The sequence below is a fragment of the Drosophila miranda genome, unplaced genomic scaffold, assembly GCF_003369915.1.
Source record: "Drosophila miranda strain MSH22 unplaced genomic scaffold, D.miranda_PacBio2.1 Contig_AX1_pilon, whole genome shotgun sequence".
NCBI lineage: Eukaryota > Metazoa > Arthropoda > Insecta > Diptera > Drosophilidae > Drosophila > Drosophila miranda.
The window spans coordinates 42,315-66,964 of NW_022881665.1; the positions used below are offsets into that span (position 1 = coordinate 42,315).

At 45.0% G+C, this 24,650-nt stretch overlaps 3 protein-coding genes across 3 annotated transcripts; all 3 read left to right on the forward strand.

The window, feature by feature from the left end:
- The first annotated feature begins 2,248 nt into the window (after positions 1-2,248).
- Positions 2,249-3,275, forward strand: LOC117195279 (ERI1 exoribonuclease 2-like). The gene has a single exon (XM_033399893.1). The coding sequence runs from the start codon at positions 2,432-2,434 to the stop codon at positions 3,101-3,103; it is 672 nt and encodes a 223-aa protein (XP_033255784.1). The 5' UTR covers positions 2,249-2,431; the 3' UTR covers positions 3,104-3,275.
- An 8,999-nt stretch (positions 3,276-12,274) lies between these two features.
- Positions 12,275-13,266, forward strand: LOC117195278 (ERI1 exoribonuclease 2-like). Its single transcript, XM_033399892.1, has one exon. It carries the CDS (start codon positions 12,448-12,450, stop codon positions 13,117-13,119), a length of 672 nt encoding a protein of 223 aa, XP_033255783.1. The 5' UTR covers positions 12,275-12,447; the 3' UTR covers positions 13,120-13,266.
- Positions 13,267-22,553: 9,287 nt separating this feature from the next.
- Positions 22,554-23,878, forward strand: LOC117195288 (ERI1 exoribonuclease 2-like). Its single transcript, XM_033399896.1, has 2 exons — positions 22,554-23,579; positions 23,636-23,878. The coding sequence occupies exon 1, from the start codon at positions 22,728-22,730 to the stop codon at positions 23,397-23,399; it is 672 nt and encodes a 223-aa protein (XP_033255787.1). The 5' UTR covers positions 22,554-22,727; the 3' UTR covers positions 23,400-23,579; positions 23,636-23,878.
- Positions 23,879-24,650: the final 772 nt, after the last annotated feature.

Genomic DNA, 24,650 nt, shown 5'->3' on the forward strand with positions numbered 1-24,650 from the left:
CGAATACTTCGATCCTAACCTTTTCCAGGTGTTTCGTAAGGACAGAGATTGTGCCAAGACGAAGCGCTGCAGAGAAGGTGGGGTCATTGTGGCCGTCAGACACACCCTACTGGATGGTGGCTCTGTTCTGGATCAGATTGGTGTGGCGGTGGCTGGCCAGTCGGAGACGCTATTAGCGCATCGTACATTCCACCGAATAGCTGTCACACACTCAAAACATTGCTAAAATGTATGTTATGGTATTCTGCGAGACCGTCAGCACCTCTGCGTTGCTGGCGACTTCAATTTGGGTTCGTTGATATGGTCCGGCGATCCGCAGTCGTCGGCTATGATACCAAGCAATGTACATTTGCCGCACGAGATTCTCTTGCTAGATGATTTTTTTAGTATGGGCTTAACCAAAGTAAATAGTTTTTGTTAGTTTGGATATAGATTGCCATGTTACATCTTGCGAACTGCCTTGGACGGCTACGTGTCCGACGAGAGCGACCTAGCCAAGGGTCTTAGCCACATCGATGTCGGGGAGGAGCTGGAGTCCCCCGACAGCGACCTGGAAACAACAATGGTGGAGGTGAGCCTCAGGAATGTCACTGACGCTCCTGCAGATAAACCTCCACCATTGTAAGGCAGCATCCGCTGCTCTACTGCTCCATCTAGCCAAGGGTGGAGCCTAAAAAGTCATCATTTAGGATCCTCGGAAACAGGGTCTTCGGTCTGAGGACTCCAAACTATAAGCTATACGTAGCTGAAACCGCAGGTTAAATTCGTACCTGCATTCTTGCAAAAAGAGAGTGGCACTTATTTTTGCTCCCAAATTTGAGCAATGAAGACCACACCGAAGTAAGCCTCGAAGGCTAGGAGCGCTCACTGAGGATCTGCTCCGTATACATGGGTCATAACCAACCTGACCCAACCACTGCCAGTGGTTAAGCACTGACGCAAACGAAGGGGGTGAGTACCTCTTTTTAATTACTTACTGACCACTCAGATGTTCTTATTAAACCGGAAGTTATCCCACCTCTATTATTAAAAACCACAAGGAGGTCCTGGACCACACGCTTGCCTCTCATGAGATACAGAGGAACATTGTAACCTGGAGGGTCCTGGAAAAACACTCCTTCTCGGACCACAGTAACATGGAAACTGTATTCTCCTTTTCATTTACGAAGCCAGTTCAATTCCGGACCCGCAGGCGGACAAATTGGACTCGGTACTCTGACTGCCTTTGTCGTGTTCTCCCTGAGTCCCCACCTGAGGAGGAGAGCTTCACCGACGCCTGCATTAAAGCGCTCGATAAATCCTGCCCCTCTGGCAAGAACAGAGGCTGGAAGAAACCTGAATGGTAGACTCCGAAACTGGGCGAACTCCGGAAAGCCTCCCCCACAAAGGACGAAAATCTGTTGCATCCACAATATTGCACATTTGAGAAAACTAAAAACGCAGAATCATAGATAATGACCATATCTATCAGATTGCTGAATCTGAATCTGGATCAGATCAGATCATTTTTATAGCCAAAAGGAACAAATCAATTTGCACTGGCTACGCAGCCCCCGACGTCACGCTCAGACTGATTTTCTGTCTCTCTCGCACGCACCTCTTGTCGTGTCGTTTAATATTAGCGGCGTCTGCCGGAGGAGAGCCATACTGACTTAGTATCGGGTATAACTGTAGAGTTGCGGTGTCCGCAGCAACTCACAACGTTCCCCCTCGTTTGATATGTGCTTAACCCTTTTGTTCCAACCTCAAAAAAATTTCATATTGCATATTAGATTATATAAATAGCATATACAAAAAAACTCAAAGAATTATAAGTAATATTTATATATTATGTAAAAGAACATTTTAATATTACTAAAAATTTTGAAGCAAAATTATTAATGGCTGGACAAAATTTAAATATTACTGTATCAGTAAAATCATTTTATTTTAAAATTTTAAACCCCACGAGCCTGTTGAGGGTTAATCAACATCAACATATGTCGTCTCACTCACACTTACTATACTATGTGTTTTTCACTCGCACTAATTGCTAGGGTATAAATTTAAAATCGCGGCCGTAGCTGCGACTCACAACGTTCCTTTTCGTAAAAGGCACTAAACTTTGCTTTTCACTGCGCTTTATTTACCGACTGACAATTGTACTACAAAGTCGCATTTTATTAAAAATCGATAGATATCGAATAAATTCACAAATCCCAATGATAGGTCAAAAGTTATCGTTACTCAGCAAAAACTGCAAGCACTGTCAAAAAAACGACAGCATATTACATTACAAAGAAAAAGAATTCAATTGGAATTGCACAAACACAGTCGGCCTTCATAAAAGTGTACAAAGCAACTGGGCTAATACATCAGAGAATATTCCTGAAAGGAGCTCGTCCAGATCCAGTTAACGAAACAGAATTCACGCAAATCCAAGCAGTTGACAATGCATCCTTTTACTTATGCCATATCCGTGAACTTCGTGGTCACCTGCTGGGAAAATCAACCGGCTCAACAATTTAGATTGTCGGAGATAATTGAGTTCCCAGCCATTTTGGTCAATCTGAAAACGGGTATGGTCGAGGCGGAGTTTCACAAGTACGTGATGCCCGTGGAGTCGCCGCAACTGAGCCAATACTGTACCAGTCTGACGGGCATTCAGCAGAAGACTGTGGAGGCGGGAGTGCCACTGCAGACGGCACTCAATTCCTTTATCGAGTGGCTGAAGAAGGAATTGAGCGCCCGCAACCTGGTGCTACCAAAGATGAGTATGACCAATCCACAGGGAAACTGTTTCTTCGTCACCTGGGCGAACTGGGACTTTGGAATCTGTCTTGCCAAGGAGTGCGCACGCAAGAATATACGTAAACCAACCTGCTTCAATCAGTGGATAGACGCGAGGGCCATCTACAAGAAGTGGTACAAGTATCGTCCCTTCAGCTTCGACAATGCCCTGGCCCATGTGAGGCTGACCTTCCAGGGACGTGCTCACTCCGGCATCGATGATGCCAAGAATCTGGGCAATCTCATTTGCAAGATGTCTCGTGATGGAGCCCCCTTTTCGATCACCAAGGATCTGACACCACATAAGGAGCTCAACGAGAACCGTGGCTTCTGAGCTTAAGCGGTCAGCCATCAGCCATCAGCCATTAGCCATCCCAGCCAGAGCCAGAGCCCCCCAGCCAGAGCATAATAATCCATTTGTTTGTTGGATTATGTTTAATATTCAACGCCACAGTAACCCAAGGCACTAATGCTGACTAAAAGATGGGCCCAATTTAAACACAAATGTAAACGCCAAATAAGATTATTGTTTTTTTATTATCTACATAATTTCTTTTGACAGAAATAACGACTTGACATTTGAAGTGCGTCGCCATCGCAGCAAAGCCCCAGCACCTGCATCTGGATATCAAAAGCCAGCAAGAAAACCACAACACTAAAAATCCACTCATTTATCCTATTGGGTGTAGAGAATGATTATGAGTTTTGCATAATCTGAACACAAATGTAATAGCAAAATAATTATCTTGTTTTCTTTTTATATTTTATCTAACATAAATTAAATTGATGTGCATCGCAATGACAGCCGATCGCCTGCCAGAAGCCATTAGCCATCCCACCAAAGCAGAATGAGCCAGAACACAAAAAAAGCCATTTATTTATTTGATTATACTTAATACACTTAATACGCTGCGTAGCCACTGCAAATTGATTTGTTCGGTTATAATAATGATCCGATCCGATTCAGATTCGGCAATCTGGTAGATATGGTTATTCTCTATGATTGTTCAAAATTGTGGATGCCACAGATCTTCGTCCTTTGTGATGGCGAAAGAGGGTGGGGTGAAATTTTGAAATACATATCACTAGGCGCTCATAGGGACGGACAAACGGACGGGCGGACAGACAGACATGGCTCTATCGACCCTCGACTATAGATGCTGATCAAGAATATACATACATATATACTTTATAGGTTCCTTATGAAAGGGGGGGTATACAAATTGTTCTTTTTTTTTTTGTTATGTATTTTATCTAATTTCTTTTGACAGCAATTGATATGAATTTAAATTTGATGTGCATCGCAATCGCAGCTACCACATCTACAATCTAAACACCTACGTACGAGTACATCTAATCATAGCAATAAATATGGCCTTATAGCAAACACATTTTGCTACTATTCATACTTACTTGGTAATGATTAGCCATAGTCTTCAATATGGACTTATTTTTTCATCGATTTTCATCGCCTACACTAGGTGATACGGTATAAAAATAAGATTAAAACATCCAGGAACAGGAGGTTGGGAAGATCCTACCGCCCAACGTTTTGGCACAATGTTTGTATATTTGCTGATCACTTTCCTCTGGGACCCCTCCAAGCACTCAAGTAGTCGAGTTCCCAAATGGGAAAGCAAGAATAGCTCGATATTTTGTCGAAACTAAATTAGAGAAATTAAGAAAAACGAGGCATCCAAATTGTCATAGAATTGGAGTTTAGATAAAGCCCAATGCGAATATTGAATATATGTGCATATATCTAAGTAGGATAATATTAGTGGAGTTTTTAGTGGGAACAATTGAGAGACTTGACTTATCTCCTTCGAAATGTTCTGTGCCGCAATTTCCAGTCTGGCCTTGAATCTAATCCCCTATTCAAGTCGGAGCATCTACAGAAGAATGCGGATTCAAGATGGAATTTGCTTGCATCCCTTAGCCAAGTTGTGAAGTGTCACTTAGAGGAAGTGTTGGAAACAGACAGACTTGCTCCATACCCTGGGCCATACCATGTGGCCTCTGTTCGGTTTGTGACCGACTCCTGCGGTTCCTGTAGGCTTCTACGAGTATTCATATTCCAAAGAATCCGAAGTGCCTGAAAAGAAAAAGAATTTTTCGGTGGTAAATGGTAAAGATGATGAGAAGAATGCCTGTAATGACCTAGTGACCGCCGCAAAAGTTCTGTCGGCTGTACAGGACTCAATAGGCTCGTTGGAACCCAACGTACACTATGTTGAGCAAGCAGCAACCATTTGAAGACTCTTGCGAAAGGCGCCTCAAAAGATACATGAAATTAAGTGCAGCTGAGTGGGGTGATTTGAATAGACTTGTTAATACCCTGGATCCGACGTACCTTGCCACAGAAAAGTTGCAATTGTTCACCAATTGACTTCTATAAGCTATGGCTGGAGGTCAATAAGTCTAATGCATTTGCAGCTATTTCATTTAAATGAGCCCTTTAGTATTTATCATTATACATATATGTAAGCGACGCATACTTAACCATAAGCATAAGCATAGCCCTCATACACGCCCTATCACTGCGGCCAGATCGACGATTGATTCCGTTGGTAGAGTGGTGGAATAGCCAGCACTAGATGGAAACGTGGCGGTAAGGAGCACTGCATAATGGTCACGCTGGACATTAAGAACGTGTTTAACACGGCGATGTGGAGCTGCATCCTAAAGGCGCTAGAGACTTTCGACACACCCAGGTACCGAGGCCGGCACGGAGCAATAGGAGGTATTTGCAGGCGTCCCGCAGGGGTCGGTGCTGGGCCCTACACTGTGGAACGCAATGAACGACGGCATATTGCGACTCAGCCTCCCCCACGTAGTGCATATGGTGGGTTTTTCAGACGATGTGGCTGTGGTGGGAAAACTCTTGGCCGGAGACTTGGAGAAGACCTGCAACCAGACAATAGCGCGTATTCAACAGTGGCTGGAGAGGGTCGGGCTCGAACTCGCTCCCCACAAGACCGAGGCAGTGTTGGTGTCCAGCCGAAAGAAAGCTGAGACAGTCCTGCCACGGTCATATCTCTGCCATGGATGCTGGCTAATGGTAGTCGGGCGGAGTAAAGAAAACTATCAATGAAATTACCCCAATCTATGGTGACACTGTTACATGCCGAGGGATGCATGGCCGAGGGGTTGCTCGGTTGCTAATATACGGACTCTGGATACCTGTCCAATAAATTAAGTAGTCATTAGTCAGCTCTCACTGCGTTCGGTTGTGTTTTCGCTATGTCGCTTTATTACTGCTCAGAATGCAATTCGTCACCTTGAGGCTGTCCGCTGTTCTTCTTTATGCCGCCGAGCGTTTCATCTGACGTGCATCGATTTGCATGCAAGTGCAGTTAAACTCTTGAGAAATCTGCTAATTTGTTATGGCATACCTGCATATTGGTAAATTTGCTACCGCGACGGGGCCAGAAGCGGTGGTGAAATTTGTTGCCAATAAACTCAAGGTGCCGGAGGGGGAAATTTCTTGCGTGAAATTGGTTAAGCGAGATGCTGATCTATCTGCGTTATCTGGTGCTCCGCGTGGTCTTTGATGATAGATTCTGGCCAGTATCGGTAAGGGTTTCAGCTCGTCGTGCACTCTTATGTGGAACACTCTTCAGCATCATCACCTAGATTGGCTCTCCCTGCCCAATCTTCTGGACGAGGATGGTGTGCTGCTATTTCGGACTCCGGCACATAAGCAGGTTTCAAGCATGGGTCTCGGCCCTTTGGTTCAGTGGGATATGCCTGAACCTCCTCTGGATCCATCTTCCGTGGCCGCTAACAGGACGGCACCGCCACTTTCTGGGACCGTGCCGATGGACGGTGCCAAGACTCAGGCTGTCAGCTTGGCTACCTCTTCGTGTGACTTCGACGCTGTCATTTTGTTTGAAACCTGGCTCAATTCAAACTTTTTCGACAACGAATACTTCGATCCTAACCTTTTCCAGGTGTTTCGTAAGGACAGAGATTGTGCCAAGACGAAGCGCTGCAGAGAAGGTGGGGTCATTGTGGCCGTCAGACACACCCTACTGGATGGTGGCTCTGTTCTGGATCAGATTGGTGTGGCGGTGGCTGGCCAGTCGGAGACGCTATTAGCGCATCGTACATTCCACCGAATAGCTGTCACACACTTAAAACATTGCTAAAATGTATGTTATGGTATTCTGCGAGACCGTCAGCACCTCTGCGTTGCTGGCGACTTCAATTTGGGTTCGTTGATATGGTCCGGCGATCCGCAGTCGTCGGCTATGATACCAAGCAATGTACATTTGCCGCACGAGATTCTCTTGCTAGATGATTTTTTTAGTATGGGCTTAACCAAAGTAAATAGTTTTTCTTAGTTTGGATATAGATTGCCATGTTACATCTTGCGAACTGCCTTGGACGGCTACGTGTCCGACGAGAGCGACCTAGCCAAGGGTCTTAGCCACATCGATGTCGGGGAGGAGCTGGAGTCCCCCGACAGCGACCTGGAAACAACAATGGTGGAGGTGAGCCTCAGGAATGTCACTGACGCTCCTGCAGATAAACCTCCACCATTGTAAGGCAGCATCCGCTGCTCTACTGCTCCATCTAGCCAAGGGTGGAGCCTAAAAAGTCATCATTTAGGATCCTCGGAAACAGGGTCTTCGGTCTGAGGACTCCAAACTATAAGCTATACGTAGCTGAAACCGCAGGTTAAATTCGTACCTGCATTCTTGCAAAAAGAGAGTGGCACTTATTTTTGCTCCCAAATTTCAGCAATGAAGACCACACCGAAGTGAGCCTCGAAGGCTAGGAGCGCTCACTGAGGATCTGCTCCGTATACATGGGTCATAACCAACCTGACCCAACCACTGCCAGTGGTTAAGCACTGACGCAAACGAAGGGGGTGAGTACCTCTTTTTAATTACTTACTGACCACTCAGATGTTCTTATTAAACCGGAAGTTATCCCACCTCTATTATTAAAAACCACAAGGAGGTCCTGGACCACACGCTTGCCTCTCATGAGATACAGAGGAACATTGTAACCTGGAGGGTCCTGGAAAAACACTCCTTCTCGGACCACAGTAACATGGAAACTGTATTCTCCTTTTCATTACCGAAACCAGTTCAATTCCGGACCCGCAGGCGGACAAATTGGACTCGGTACTCTGACTGCCTTTGTCGTGTTCTCCCTGAGTCCCCACCTGAGGAGGAGAGCTTCACCGACGCCTGCATTAAAGCGCTCGATAAATCCTGCCCCTCTGGCAAGAACAGAGGCTGGAAGAAACCTGAATGGTAGACTCCGAAACTGGGCGAACTCCGGAAAGCCTCCCGGAGACTCTTCAATAAAGCTAAGGCTGAAAACGTTGAGCAAAACTGGGCCGATTACAAGGCCAGTCTGTCAACCTACAACAAAGAACTTAGGAAAGCCAAACGCGCCTCTTGGCGTAAATTCTTTCGAAGACTACACCCACCCTACTTGAAGAATGTCGACCAGTCTTGGACCACGTCCAGCGATGAGTCGCTAAATCTGCTACTTAATACTCACTACCCTGGCTATGATAAAAACAGACCCATATACTGTCGGCTCAAATGCCATCCTGAACCTGCTAAGCGAGGAGAACATTTTCTGGGCGATCAAAAGCTTCAAACCATACAAGTCTGCGGGGACAGATGGCATTATCCCTGCCCAACTGATTCACGTGGGACCAAAAACCATTAATTGGCTAAAAATTAACGAGGGAGTATTCTCCCACGGGTGCATCCTGGCATGCCTTTCGGAAGAAAGATCCACCGAAACGGCCCTAGACTCGATAATCGAAGCGCCCCTTAACTTTATGGAGTTACGGGCGCACTGGCAGCCCTGGGGGTTGACTCCTGGACGGTGATCGTCCATCCTAATCGATCAGATGCTACAAAGCAAGACTGTTGAGGCATCACTGAGGACGTCAACAACTGCCAGATTTGTCAGCAGGTGAAGACCACAGAGCGGAGTCCTCTCGCCCCTCTTATGGAACGTGGCAGTGAACGAACTGTGAGTGCATGACAAGTAATCGCACGACGATGTCGAGATGGGCAGACAAATGCAGGCCGTCAAATGTCAACCCATCTAAAACGAATAGAGGATAGAGTAAAGAATGCACAGTGCACAGTGGACCTCTATACATGCAGGAAAGCAATCGGACTACAATGGGGAATGGCCCCGTATATAGTTCGGAATCTATACACCGCCATCATACGACCAATCATGCTCTGTGGAATGGTAGTATGGTGGCCAGCCCTAGACAAAAGAACTTGTCTCAACAGACTCAGTATAGTTCAACGCATGGCAGAGCTATGCATAACTGGCGGGCTACGCACTACTCCAGGGAAAGCCCTGGATACCGTGCTGGACCTACTGTAACGAGCTGTTTTTATCCCCCCTCCCCGGCTACCGCCTTAACCTAACCTAAAAAATATTTTGGGCAGTCTTTACTACTGGTAGCACTAGTAGCGCACTGTATGCGAGAGCAAGGGGTTGTGTCATGGGGAGGAAGGCCACTCGAGTCGCATATTGTTTTACCTTTACAGTATTTTGCAGTATGACCAATATTTTTGAAATTTTTGCATCTCATAGGGTAATGGATACATTATTTGACACAAGCGGTGTGCCATGTAATCTGAATTTTTCCTGGTAAGTTATAGAGGTAAACGAGGGGGAACGTTGTGAGTTGCTGCGGACACCGCAACTGTACAGTTATACCCGATACTTAGTCAGTATGGCTCTCCTCCGGCAGACGCCGCTAATATTGAACGACACGACAAAGAGTGCGTGCGAGAGAGACAGAAAATCAGTCTGAGCGTGACGTCGGGGGCTGCGTAGCCAGTGCAAATTGATTTCTTGCTTTTGGCTACAAAAATGATCCGATCTGATCCAGGTTCAGCAATCTGATAGATGTGGTCGTTATCTATGATTCTGCGTTTTTAGTTTTCTCGAATCTGCAATATTGTAGATGAAACAGATTTTCGTCCTTTGTGGGGGCGGAAGGAGGGGGGGCGAAATTCTGAGATATACGTTTTATAGTGAGATCTAACAGAAGTGCGGATAACAAATTTGGTTACTCTAGCCTTAATAGTCTCTGAGATTTGTGGATGCCCCAGATTTTCGTCCTTTGCGGGGGGTGTGGCGAAATTTGGACACGAAACGGTCAAGGTCCGATATCACAGGAGTGTGGATACCAAATTTGGTTGCTCTGGCTCTTATAGGTTCTGAGATCCTTGAACTCATATTTTGCAATTGACAAAACCGACCATGAAACCTGTGTGTTAGAGAGAGACAGAGCGAGAAAGAATTAAATTGTTTTCTTGCTTCTGGCTATAATCATTATACGATCTGGTTCAGATTTTGCAGTCTAGAAGATATAGTCATTCTCTACGATTCTGCATTTTCTGTTTTCTCGTATCTTTGAATTTGTGGATGCCACAGATTTTCGCTCTTTGTGGGGGCGGAAGTGGGCGGGGCGACGTTTTGAAATATTTTTGTAGCAGTGACATATCACAGAAGTCTGGATCCAAAACATCGTTGCTCTAGATCTTATAGTCTTTGAGCACTAGGCGCTGAAGGGGACGGTCAGACGGACGGACGGACGGACGGACGGACGGACGGACGGACGGACGGACGGACGGACGGACGGACGGACGAGACGGACAGACGGACAGACGGACAGACAGACAGGCCTCAATCGACTCGGCTATTGATGCTGATCAAGAATATATATACTTTATGGGTTCGGAAACGATTTCTTCTGGACGTTACACACATCCACTTTTACCACAAATCTAATATACCCCAATACTCATTTTGAGTATCGGGTATAAAAATAAGCTGGATTTCTCCAGTGGGTGTAGCTTTGCCATCGACTTGGCCAGTGTATTTGAAAATCTCGACTGCTCTTTGGGCTTAAAGTTCTTTTAGAATCTCGTCGTTTGAAATATAATTGTGTGATGGACCTATGTCCGGCTGAGGTAAGCTCAGTTACGTCCAAGGTCAATCCACAAGAATTTTATAGATGGATGGAACCATAACGGAGGCGTTGTGGTTGGCCTGTGGCAGAGAGGATGGAGCGGAGCCTGTTCGAGAGTCACTTGTGGTGTGCGTCGAACTGTGCTTAGGGACGTAGAGTGGAATAGTGCCAGAGCCTCGACCCTTTGTAATGACTACGCTGTTCATATTATTTAAATACTTGGTTTGGCTTTTATTCGTTTCTTCGTTTCTTATTATGTTTTTGGTGAGTCCGAGTTACTCTGCGGGGTAACGTCTAGACTCGGAGCCGGGCTCGCATTTCGCCAATTTGGCAGTTGTGGGTTGACCTGGCTTATTCCTCTCCGACTTGGGGTCCGTATTTTGGCAACTCGGCGGGTTTGCCATTGGTGCTCGTCGTGGTCTTCCTTGGTGTGTCATCGTTTTCGCGGTTGATGAACCTGGAAGACTGCACCTGATCGGTTGCTCGGACCGAAGTGGAGTATCCGCGTGACCGGGTATGATTAGTCGTCACTTTATGGGGTATTCTCTTGGCGGCGAGTGAAAAAGTGGATGAGGTGTCTTAAATGTTGTTAGTCGGAATTCGCGTTGGGGTCGGTGTTGTAGACCCGTTTAGGTTCGTTACAATTGAGGTTTGGAGCATAAACAGAAGATACGAGAAAACTAACTAGCCAGAATAATCTGGAAGTCTGGATCAAATCGGATAATGATTATTATAACGCCGGAATGAAAATATTAATTTTCAATGGCTACGCAACGCCGTTCACGCGCTTACTCATTTTCATTATCTCTCTCTATCTATCTCACTCTCACACACACTCTTCATCGTGCAGTATGCACTGACTTATTGTAGGGCATGATGAAATTATACACGGCGGTCTCGTCAAAAGCCGAAGCTCGTTCGTGTTGTCCCTTATCGTCAGTGCATGCTTGCTTGTTGATGCGGATAGTGTTGGGTAAACATTACTCATGAGCAACACAACACTATTCACGGACGAATTTTTTGATATGTGCTTAACCCTTTTGTTCCAACCTCAAAAAAATGACATATTGCATATTAGATTACATAAATAGCATATACAAAAAAACTCAAAGAATTATAAGTAATATTTATATATTATGTAAAAGAACATTTTAATATTCCTAAAAATTTTGAAGCAAAATTATTAATGGCTGCACAAAATTTAAATATTACTGTATCAGTAAAATCATTTTATTTTAAAATTTTCAACATATGTCGTCTCACTCACACTTACTATACTATGTGTTTTTCACTCGCACTAATTGCTAGGGTATAAATTTAAAATCGCGGCCGTAGCTGCGACTCACAACGTTCCTTTTCGTAAAAGGCACTAAACTTTGCTTTTCACTGCGCTTTATTTACCGACTGACAATTGTACTACAAAGTCGCATTTTATTAAAAATCGATAGATATCGAATAAATTCACAAATCCCAATGATAGGTCAAAAGTTATCGTTACTCAGCAAAAACTGCAAGCACTGTCAAAAAAACGGCAGCATATTACATTACAAAGAAAAAGAATTCAATTGGAATTGCACAAACACAGTCGGCCTTCATAAAAGTGTACAAAGCAACTGGGCTAATACATCAGAGAATATTCCTGAAAGGAGCTCGTCCAGATCCAGTTAACGAAACAGAATTCACGCAAATCCAAGCAGTTGACAATGCATCCTTTTACTTATGCCATATCCGTGAACTTCGTGGTCACCTGCTGGGAAAATCAACCGGCTCAACAATTTAGATTGTCGGAGATAATTGAGTTCCCAGCCATTTTGGTCAATCTGAAAACGGGTATGGTCGAGGCGGAGTTTCACAAGTACGTGATGCCCGTGGAGTCGCCGCAACTGAGCGAATACTGTACCAGTCTGACGGGCATTCAGCAGAAGACTGTGGAGGCGGGAGTGCCACTGCAGACGGCACTCAATTCCTTTATCGAGTGGCTGAAGAAGGAATTGAGCGCCCGCAACCTGGTGCTACCAAAGATGAGTATGACCAATCCACAGGGAAACTGTTTCTTCGTCACCTGGGCGAACTGGGACTTTGGAATCTGTCTTGCCAAGGAGTGCGCACGCAAGAATATACGTAAACCAACCTGCTTCAATCAGTGGATAGACGCGAGGGCCATCTACAAGAAGTGGTACAAGTATCGTCCCTTCAGCTTCGACAATGCCCTGGCCCATGTGAGGCTGACCTTCCAGGGACGTGCTCACTCCGGCATCGATGATGCCAAGAATCTGGGCAATCTCATTTGCAAGATGTCTCGTGATGGAGCCCCCTTTTCGATCACCAAGGATCTGACACCACATAAGGAGCTCAACGAGAACCGTGGCTTCTGAGCTTAAGCGGTCAGCCATCAGCCATTAGCCATCCCAGCCAGAGCCAGAGCATAATAATCCATTTGTTTGTTGGATTATGTTTAATATTCAACGCCACAGTAACCCAAGGACACTAATGCTGACTAAGAGATGGGCCCAATTTAAACACAAATGTAAACGCCAAATAAGATTATTGTTTTTTTATTATCTACATAATTTCTTTTGACAGAAATAACGACTTGACATTTGAAGTGCGTCGCCATCGCAGCAAAGCCCCAGTACCTGCATCTGGATATCAAAAGCCAGCAAGAAAACCACAACACTAAAAATCCACTCATTTATCCTATTGGGTGTAGAGAATGATTATGAGTTTTGCATAATCTGAACACAAATGTAATAGCAAAATAATTATCTTGTTTTCTTTTTATATTTTATCTAACATAAATTAAATTGATGTGCATCGCAATGACAGCCGATCGCCTGCCAGAAGCCATTAGCCATCCCACCAAAGCAGAATGAGCCAGAACACAAAAAAAGCCATTTATTTATTTGATTATATTTAATACACTTAATACGCTGCGTAGCCACTGCAAATTGATTTGTTCGGTTATAATAATGATCCGATCCGATTCAGATTCGGCAATCTGGTAGATATGGTTATTCTCTATGATTGTTCAAAATTGTGGATGCCACAGATCTTCGTCCTTTGTGATGGCGAAAGAGGGTGGGGTGAAATTTTGAAATACATATCACTAGGCGCTCATAGGGACGGACAAACGGACGGGCGGACAGACAGACATGGCTCTATCGACCCTCGACTATAGATGCTGATCAAGAATATACATACATATATACTTTATAGGTTCCTTATGAAAGGGGGGTATACAAATTGTTCTTTTTTTTTTTGTTATGTATTTTATCTAATTTCTTTTGACAGCAATTGATATGAATTTAAATTTGATGTGCATCGCAATCGCAGCTACCACATCTACAATCTAAACACCTACGTACGAGTACATCTAATCATAGCAATAAATATGGCCTTATAGCAAACACATTTTGCTACTATTCATACTTACTTGGTAATGATTAGCCATAGTCTTCAATATGGACTTATTTTTTCATCGATTTTCATCGCCTACACTAGGTGATACGGTATAAAAATAAGATTAAAACATCCAGGAACAGGAGGTTGGGAAGATCCTACCGCCCAACGTTTTGGCACAATGTTTGTATATTTGCTGATCACTTTCCTCTGGGACCCCTCCAAGCACTCAAGTAGTCGAATTCCCAAATGGGAAAGCAAGAATAGCTCGATATTTTGTCGAAACTAAATTAGAGAAATTAAGAAAAACGAGACATCCAAATTGTCATAGAATTGGAGTTTAGATATAGCCCAATGCGAATATTGAATATATGTACATATATCTCAGTAGGATAATATTAGTGGAGTTTTTAGTGGGAACAATTGAGAGACTTGACTTATCTCCTTCGAAATGTTCTGTGCCGCAATTTCCAGTCTGGCCTTGAATCTAATCCCCTATTCAAGTCGGAGCATCTACAGAAGAATGCGGATTCAAGATGGAATTTGCTTGCATCCCTTAGCCAAGTTGTGAAGTGTCACTTAGAGGAAGTGTTGGAAACAGACAGACTTGCTCCATACCCTGGGCCATACCATGTGGCCTCTGTTCGGTTTGTGACCGACTCCTGCGGTTCCTGTAGGCTTCTACGAGTATTCATATTCCAAAGAATCCGAAGTGCCTGAAAAGAAAAAGAATTTTTCGGTGGTAAATGGTAAAGATGATGAGAAGAATGCCTGTAATGACCTAGTGACCGCCGCAAAAGTTCTGTCGGCTGTACAGGACTCAATAGGCTCGTTGGAACCCAACGTACACTATGTTGAGCAAGCAGCAACCATTTGAAGACTCTTGCGAAAGGCGCCTCAAAAGATACATGAAATTAAGTGCAGCTGAGTGGGGTGATTTGAATAGACTTGTTAATACCCTGGATCCGACGTACCTTGCCACAGAAAAGTTGCAATTGTTCACCAATTGACTTCTATAAGCTATGGCTGGAGGTCAATAAGTCTAATGCATTTGCAGCTATTTCATTTAAATGAGCCCTTTAGTATTTATCATTATACATATATGTAAGCGACGCATACTTAACCATAAGCATAAGCATAGCCCTCATACACGCCCTATCACTGCGGCCAGATCGACGATTGATTCCGTTGGTAGAGTGGTGGAATAGCCAGCACTAGATGGAAACGTGGCGGTAAGGAGCACTGCATAATGGTCACGCTGGACATTAAGAACGTGTTTAACACGGCGATGTGGAGCTGCATCCTAAAGGCGCTAGAGACTTTCGACACACCCAGGTACCGAGGCCGGCACGGAGCAATAGGAGGTATTTGCAGGCGTCCCGCAGGGGTCGGTGCTGGGCCCTACACTGTGGAACGCAATGAACGACGGCATATTACGACTCAGCCTCCCCCACGTAGTGCATATGGTGGGTTTTTCAGACGATGTGGCTGTGGTGGGAAAACTCTTGGCCGGAGACTTGGAGAAGACCTGCAACCAGACAATAGCGCGTATTCAACAGTGGCTGGAGAGGGTCGGGCTCGAACTCGCTCCCCACAAGACCGAGGCAGTGTTGGTGTCCAGCCGAAAGAAAGCTGAGACAGTCCTGCCACGGTCATATCTCTGCCATGGATGCTGGCTAATGGTAGTCGGGCGGAGTAAAGAAAACTATCAATGAAATTACCCCAATCTATGGTGACACTGTTACATGCCGAGGGATGCATGGCCGAGGGGTTGCTCGGTTGCTAATATACGGACTCTGGATACCTGTCCAATAAATTAAGTAGTCATTAGTCAGCTCTCACTGCGTTCGGTTGTGTTTTCGCTATGTCGCTTTATTACTGCTCAGAATGCAATTCGTCACCTTGAGGCTGTCCGCTGTTCTTCTTTATGCCGCCGAGCGTTTCATCTGACGTGCATCGATTTGCATGCAAGTGCAGTTAAACTCTTGAGAAATCTGCTAATTTGTTATGGCATACCTGCATATTGGTAAATTTGCTACCGCGACGGGGCCAGAAGCGGTGGTGAAATTTGTTGCCAATAAACTCAAGGTGCCGGAGGGGGAAATTTCTTGCGTGAAATTGGTTAAGCGAGATGCTGATCTATCTGCGTTATCTGGTGTTCCCGTGGTCTTTGATGATAGATTCTGGCCAGTATCGGTAAGGGTTTCGCGCATAGACAGAGGCCGGAAGCTGATTTGACGGCAGTTAATCTGTGTGCAGCTGTGCCACTGCGGACGTCCACGCTGACTCAGAAAGCTCCAGGTTCATCCACTTCAAAAAAAACCCCAGTGAAACCCCTTTGGTTTTATGATCGCCGCTTCTCCACAAAATATTCTGCTTGCACTTTTTTGACGAAGAGTCAGCAGCTCGTCGTGCACTCTTATGTGGAACACTCTTCAGCATCATCACCTAGATTGGCTCTCCCTGCCCAATCTTCTGGACGAGGATGGTGTGCTGCTATTTCGGACTCCGGCACATAAGCAGGTTTCAAGCATGGGTCTCGGCCCTTTGGTTCAGTGGGATATGCCTGAACCTCCTCTGGATCCATCTTCCGTGGCCGCTAACAGGACGGCACCGCCACTTTCTGGGACCGTGCCGATGGACGGTGCCAAGACTCAGGCTGTCAGCTTGGCTACCTCTTCGTGTGACTTCGACGCTGTCATTTTGTTTGAAACCTGGCTCAATTCAAACTTTTTCGACAACGAATACTTCGATCCTAACCTTTTCCAGGTGTTTCGTAAGGACAGAGATTGTGCCAAGACGAAGCGCTGCAGAGAAGGTGGGGTCATTGTGGCCGTCAGACACACCCTACTGGATGGTGGCTCTGTTCTGGATCAGATTGGTGTGGCGGTGGCTGGCCAGTCGGAGACGCTATTAGCGCATCGTACATTCCACCGAATAGCTGTCACACACTCAAAACATTGCTAAAATGTATGTTATGGTATTCTGCGAGACCGTCAGCACCTCTGCGTTGCTGGCGACTTCAATTTGGGTTCGTTGATATGGTCCGGCGATCCGCAGTCGTCGGCTATGATACCAAGCAATGTACATTTGCCGCACGAGATTCTCTTGCTAGATGATTTTTTTAGTATGGGCTTAACCAAAGTAAATAGTTTTTCTTAGTTTGGATATAGATTGCCATGTTACATCTTGCGAACTGCCTTGGACGGCTACGTGTCCGACGAGAGCGACCTAGCCAAGGGTCTTAGCCACATCGATGTCGGGGAGGAGCTGGAGTCCCCCGACAGCGACCTGGAAACAACAATGGTGGAGGTGAGCCTCAGGAATGTCACTGACGCTCCTGCAGATAAACCTCCACCATTGTAAGGCAGCATCCGCTGCTCTACTGCTCCATCTAGCCAAGGGTGGAGCCTAAAAAGTCATCATTTAGGATCCTCGGAAACAGGGTCTTCGGTCTGAGGACTCCAAACTATAAGCTATACGTAGCTGAAACCGCAGGTTAAATTCGTACCTGCATTCTTGCAAAAAGAGAGTGGCACTTATTTTTGCTCCCAAATTTCAGCAATGAAGACCACACCGAAGTGAGCCTCGAAGGCTAGGAGCGCTCACTGAGGATCTGCTCCGTATACATGGGTCATAACCAACCTGACCCAACCACTGCCAGTGGTTAAGCACTGACGCAAACGAAGGGGGTGAGTACCTCTTTTTAATTACTTACTGACCACTCAGATGTTCTTATTAAACCGGAAGTTATCCCACCTCTATTATTAAAAACCACAAGGAGGTCCTGGACCACACGCTTGCCTCTCATGAGATACAGAGGAACATTGTAACCTGGAGGGTCCTGGAAAAACACTCCTTCTCGGACCACAGTAACATGGAAACTGTATTCTCCTTTTCATTTACGAAGCCAGTTCAATTCCGGACCCGCAGGCGGACAAATTGGACTCGGTACTCTGACTGCCTTTGTCGTGTTCTCCCTGAGTCCCCACCTGAGGAGGAGAGCTTCACTGACGCCTGCATTAAAGCGCTCGATAAATCCTGCCCCTCTGGCAAGAACAGAGGCCGGAAGAAACCTGAATGGTAGACTCCGAAACTGGGCGAACTCCGGAAAGCCTCCCGGAGACTCTTCAATAAAGCTAAGGCTGAAAACGTTGAGCAAAACTGGGCCGATTACAAGGCCAGTCTGTCAACCTACAACAAAGAACTTAGGAAAGCCAAACGCGCCTCTTGGCGTAAATTCTTTCGAAGACTACACCCACCCTACTTGAAGAATGTCGACCAGTCTTGGACCACGTCCAGCGATGAGTCGCTAAATCTGCTACTTAATACTCACTACCCTGGCTATGATAAAAACAGACCCATATACTGTCGGCTCAAATGCCATGCTGAACCTGCTAAGCGAGGAGAACATTTTCTGGGCGATCAAAAGCTTCAAACCATACAAGTCTGCGGGGACAGATGGCATTATTCCTGCCCAACTGATTCACGTGGGACCAAAAACCATTAATTGGCTAAAAATTAACGAGGGAGTATTCTCCCACGGGTGCATCCTGGCATGCCTTTCGGAAGAAAGATCCACCAAAACGGCCCTAGACTCGATAATCGAAGCGCCCCTTAACTTTATGGAGTACACCCTGTTAGCCTTCCTCGACATAGAAGGCCCCTTTAATAACATCCTTCCGACCTCCATCACGGGCGCACTGGCAGCCCTGGGGGTTGACTCCTGGACGGTGATCGTCCATCCTAATCGATCAGATGCTACAAAGCAAGACTGTTGAGGCATCACTGAGGACGTCAACAACTACCAGATTTGTCAGCAGGTGAAGACCACAGAGCGGAGTCCTCTCGCCCCTCTTATGGAACGTGGCAGTGAACGAACTGTGAGTGCATGACAAGTAATCGCACGACGATGTCGAGATGGGCAGACAAATGCAGGCCGTCAAATGTCAACCCATCTAAAACGGATAGAGGATAGAGTAAAGAATGCACAGTGCACAGTGGACCTCTATACATGCAGGAAAGCAATCGGACTACAATGGGGAATGGCCCCGTATATAGTTCGGAATCTTTACACCGCCATCATACGACCAATCATGCTCTATGGAATGGTAGTATGGTGGCCAGCCCTAGACAAAAGAACTTGTCTCAACAGACTCAGTATAGTTCAACGCATGGCAGAGCTATGCATAACTGGCGGGCTACGCACTACTCCAGGGAAAGCCCTGGATACCGTGCTGGACCTACTGTAACGAGCTGTTTTTATCCCCCCTCCCCGGCTAACGCCTTAACCTAACCTAAAAAATATTTTGGGCAGTCTTTACTACTGGTAGCACTAGTAGCGCACTGTATGCGAGAGCAAGGGGTTGTGTCATGGGGAGGAAGGCCACTCGAGTCGCATATTGTTTTACCTTTACAGTATTTTGCAGTATGACCAATATTTTTGAAATTTTTGCATCTCATAGGGTAATGGATACATTATTTGACACAAGCGGTGTGCCATGTAATCTGAATTTTTCCTGGTAAGTTATAGAGGTAAACGAGGGGGAACGTTGTGAGTTGCTGCGGACACCGCAACTGTACAGTTATACCCGATACTTAGTCAGTATGGCTCTCCTCCGGCAGACGCCGCTAATATTGAACGACACGACAAAGAGTGCGTGCGAGAGAGACAGAAAATCAGTCTGAGCGTGACGTCGCAAATTGATTTCTTGCTTTTGGCTACAAAAATGATCCGATCTGATCCAGGTTCAGCAATCTGATAGATGTGGTCGTTATCTATGATTCTGCGTTTTTAGTTTTCTCGAATCTGCAATATTGTGGATGAAACAGATTTTCGTCCTTTGTGGGGGCGGAAAGAGGGGGGGCGAAATTCTGAGATATACGTTTTATAGTGAGATCTAACAGAAGTGCGGATAACAAATTTGGTTACTCTAGCCTTAATAGTCTCTGAGATTTGTGGATGCCCCAGATTTTCGTCCTTTGGGGGGGCGGAAGGGGGTGTGGCGAAATTTGGACACGAAACGGTCAAGGTCCGATATCACAGGAGTGTGGATACCAAATTTGGTTGCTCTGGCTCTTATAGGTTCTGAGATCCTTGAACTCATATTTTGCAATTGACAAAACCGACCATGAAACCTGTGTGTTAGAGAGAGACAGAGCGAGAAAGAATTAAATTGTTTTCTTGCTTCTGGCTATAATCATTATACGATCTGGTTCAGATTTTGCAGTCTAGAAGATATAGTCATTCTCTACGATTCTGCATTTTCTGTTTTCTCGTATCTTTGAATTTGTGGATGCCACAGATTTTCGCTCTTTGTGGGGGCGGAAGTGGGCGGGGCGACGTTTTGAAATATTTTTGTAGCAGTGACATATCACAGAAGTCTGGATCCAAAACATCGTTGCTCTAGATCTTATAGTCTTTGAGCACTAGGCGCTGAAGGGGACGGTCAGACGGACGGACGGACGGACGGACGGACGGACGGACGGACGGACGGACGGACGGACGGACGGACGGACGGACGGACGGACAGACGGACAGACGGACAGACAGACAGGCCTCAATCGACTCGGCTATTGATGCTGATCAAGAATATATATACTTTATGGGTTCGGAAACGATTTCTTCTGGACGTTACACATATCCACTTTTACCACAAATCTAATATACCCCAATACTCATTTTGAGTATCGGGTATAAAAATAAGCTGGATTTCTCCAGTGGGTGTAGCTTTGCCATCGACTTGGCCAGTGTATTTGAAAATCTCGACTGCTCTTTGGGCTTAAAGTTCTTTTAGAATCTCGTCGTTTGAAATATAATTGTGTGATGGACCTATGTCCGGCTGAGGTAAGCTCAGTTACGTCCAAGGTCAATCCACAAGAATTTTATAGATGGATGGAACCATAACGGAGGCGTTGTGGTTGGCCTGCGGCAGAGAGGATGGAGCGGAGCCTGTTCGAGAGTCACTTGTGGTGTGCGTCGAACTGTGCTTAGGGACGTAGAGTGGAATAGTGCCAGAGCCTCGACCCTTTGTAATGACCTACGCTGTTCATATTATTTAAATACTTGGTTTGGCTTTTATTCGTTTCTTCGTTTCTTATGATGTTTTTGGTGAGTCCGAGTTAATCTGCGGGGTAACGTCTACACTCGGAGCCGGGCTCGCATTTCGCCAATTTGGCAGTTGTGGGTTGACCTGGCTTATTCCTCTCCGACTTGGGGTCCGTATTTTGGCAACTCGGCGGGTTTGCCATTGGTGCTCGTCGTGGTCTTCCTTGGTGTGTCATCGTTTTCGCGGTTGATGAACCTGGAAGACTGCACCTGATCGGTTGCTCGGACCGAAGTGGAGTATCCGCGTGACCGGGTATGATTAGTCGTCACTTTATGGGGTATTCTCTTGGCGGCGAGTGAAAAAGTGGATGAGGTGTCTTAAATGTTGTTAGTCGGAATTCGCGTTGGGGTCGGTGTTGTAGACCCGTTTAGGTTCGTTACAATTGAGGTTTGGAGCATAAACAGAAGATACGAGAAAACTAACTAGCCAGAATAATCTGGAAGTCTGGATCAAATCGGATAATGATTATTATAACGCCGGAATGAAAATATTAATTTTCAATGGCTACGCAACGCCGTTCACGCGCTTACTCATTTTCATTATCTCTCTCTATCTATCTCACTCTCACACACACTCTTCATCGTGCAGTATGCACTGACTTATTGTAGGGCATGATGAAATTATACACGGCGGTCTCGTCAAAAGCCGAAGCTCGTTCGTGTTGTCCCTTATCGTCAGTGCATGCTTGCTTGTTGATGCGGATAGTGTTGGGTAAACATTACTCATGAGCAACACAACACTATTCACGGACGAATTTTTTGATATGTGCTTAACCCTTTTGTTCCAACCTCAAAAAAATGACATATTGCATATTAGATTACATAAATAGCATATACAAAAAAACTCAAAGAATTATAAGTAATATTTATATATTATGTAAAAGAACATTTTAATATTACTAAAAATTTTGAAGCAAAATTATTAATGGCTGCACAAAATTTAAATATTACTGTATCAGTAAAATCATTTTATTTTAAAATTTTAAACCCCACGAGCCTGTTGAGGGTTAATCAACATCAACATATGTCGTCTCACTCACACTTACTATACTATGTGTTTTTCAGTCGCACTAATTGCTAGGGTATAAATTTAAAATCGCGGCCGTAGCTGCGACTCACAACGTTCCTTTTCGTAAAAGGCACTAAACTTTGCTTTTCACTGCGCTTTATTTACCGACTGACAATTGTACTACAAAGTCGCATTTTATTAAAAATCGATGGATATCGAATAAATTCACAAATCCCAATGATAGGTCAAAAGTTATCGTTACTCAGCAAAAACTGCAAGCACTGTCAAAAAAACGGCAGCATATTACATTACAAAGAAAAAGAATTCAATTGGAATTGCACAAACACAGTCGGCCTTCATAAAAGTGTACAAAGCAACTGGGCTAATACATCAGAGAATATTCCTGAAAGGAGCTCGTCCAGATCCAGTTAACCAAACAGAATTCACGCATATCCAAGCAGTTGACAATGCATCCTTTTACTTATGCCATATCCGTGAACTTCGTGGTCACCTGCTGGGAAAATCAACCGGCTCAACAATTTAGATTGTCGGAGATAATTGAGTTCCCAGCCATTTTGGTCAATCTGAAAACGGGTATGGTCGAGGCGGAGTTTCACAAGTACGTGATGCCCGTGGAGTCGCCGCAACTGAGCGAATACTGTACCAGTCTGACGGGCATTCAGCAGAAGACTGTGGAGGCGGGAGTGCCACTGCAGACGGCACTCAATTCCTTTATCGAGTGGCTGAAGAAGGAATTGAGCGCCCGCAACCTGGTGCTACCAAAGATGAGTATGACCAATCCACAGGGAAACTGTTTCTTCGTCACCTGGGCGAACTGGGACTTTGGAATCTGTCTTGCCAAGGAGTGCGCACGCAAGAATATACGTAAACCAACCTGCTTCAATCAGTGGATAGACGCGAGGGCCATCTACAAGAAGTGGTACAAGTATCGTCCCTTCAGCTTCGACAATGCCCTGGCCCATGTGAGGCTGACCTTCCAGGGACGTGCTCACTCCGGCATCGATGATGCCAAGAATCTGGGCAATCTCATTTGCAAGATGTCTCGTGATGGAGCCCCCTTTTCGATCACCAAGGATCTGACACCACATAAGGAGCTCAACGAGAACCGTGGCTTCTGAGCTTAAGCGGTCAGCCATCAGCCATCAGCCATTAGCCATTAGCCATCCCAGCCAGAGCCAGAGCCCCCCAGCCAGAGCATAATAATCCATTTGTTTGTTGGATTATGTTTAATATTCAACGCCACAGTAACCCAAGGACACTAATGCTGACTAAAAGATGGGCCCAATTTAAACACAAATGTAAACGCCAAATAAGATTATTGTTTTTTTATTATCTACATAATTTCTTTTGACAGAAATAACGACTTGACATTTGAAGTGCGTCGCCATCGCAGCAAAGCCCCAGCACCTGCATCTGGATATCAAAAGCCAGCAAGAAAACCACAACACTAAAAATCCACTCATTTATCCTATTGGGTGTAGAGAATGATTATGAGTTTTGCATAATCTGAACACAAATGTAATAGCAAAATAATTATCTTGTTTTCTTTTTATATTTTATCTAACATAAATTAAATTGATGTGCATCGCAATAACAGCCGATCGCCTGCCAGAAGCCATTAGCCATCCCACCAAAGCAGAATGAGCCAGAACACAAAAAAAGCCATTTATTTATTTGATTATATTTAATACACTTAATACGCTGCGTAGCCACTGCAAATTGATTTGTTCGGTTATAATAATGATCCGATCCGATTCAGATTCGGCAATCTGGTAGATATGGTTATTCTCTATGATTGTTCAAAATTGTGGATGCCACAGATCTTCGTCCTTTGTGATGGCGAAAGAGGGTGGGGTGAAATTTTGAAATACATATCACTAGGCGCTCATAGGGACGGACAAACGGACGGGCGGACAGACAGACATGGCTCTATCGACCCTCGACTATAGATGCTGATCAAGAATATACATACATATATACTTTATAGGTTCCTTATGAAAGGGGGGTATACAAATTGTTCTTTTTTTTTTTGTTATGTATTTTATCTAATTTCTTTTGACAGCAATTGATATGAATTTAAATTTGATGTGCATCGCAATCGCAGCTACCACATCTACAATCTAAACACCTACGTACGAGTACATCTAATCATAGCAATAAATATGGCCTTATAGCAAACACATTTTGCTACTATTCATACTTACTTGGTAATGATTAGCCATAGTCTTCAATATGGACTTATTTTTTCATCGATTTTCATCGCCTACACTAGGTGATACGGTATAAAAATAAGATTAAAACATCCAGGAACAGGAGGTTGGGAAGATCCTACCGCCCAACGTTTTGGCACAATGTTTGTATATTTGCTG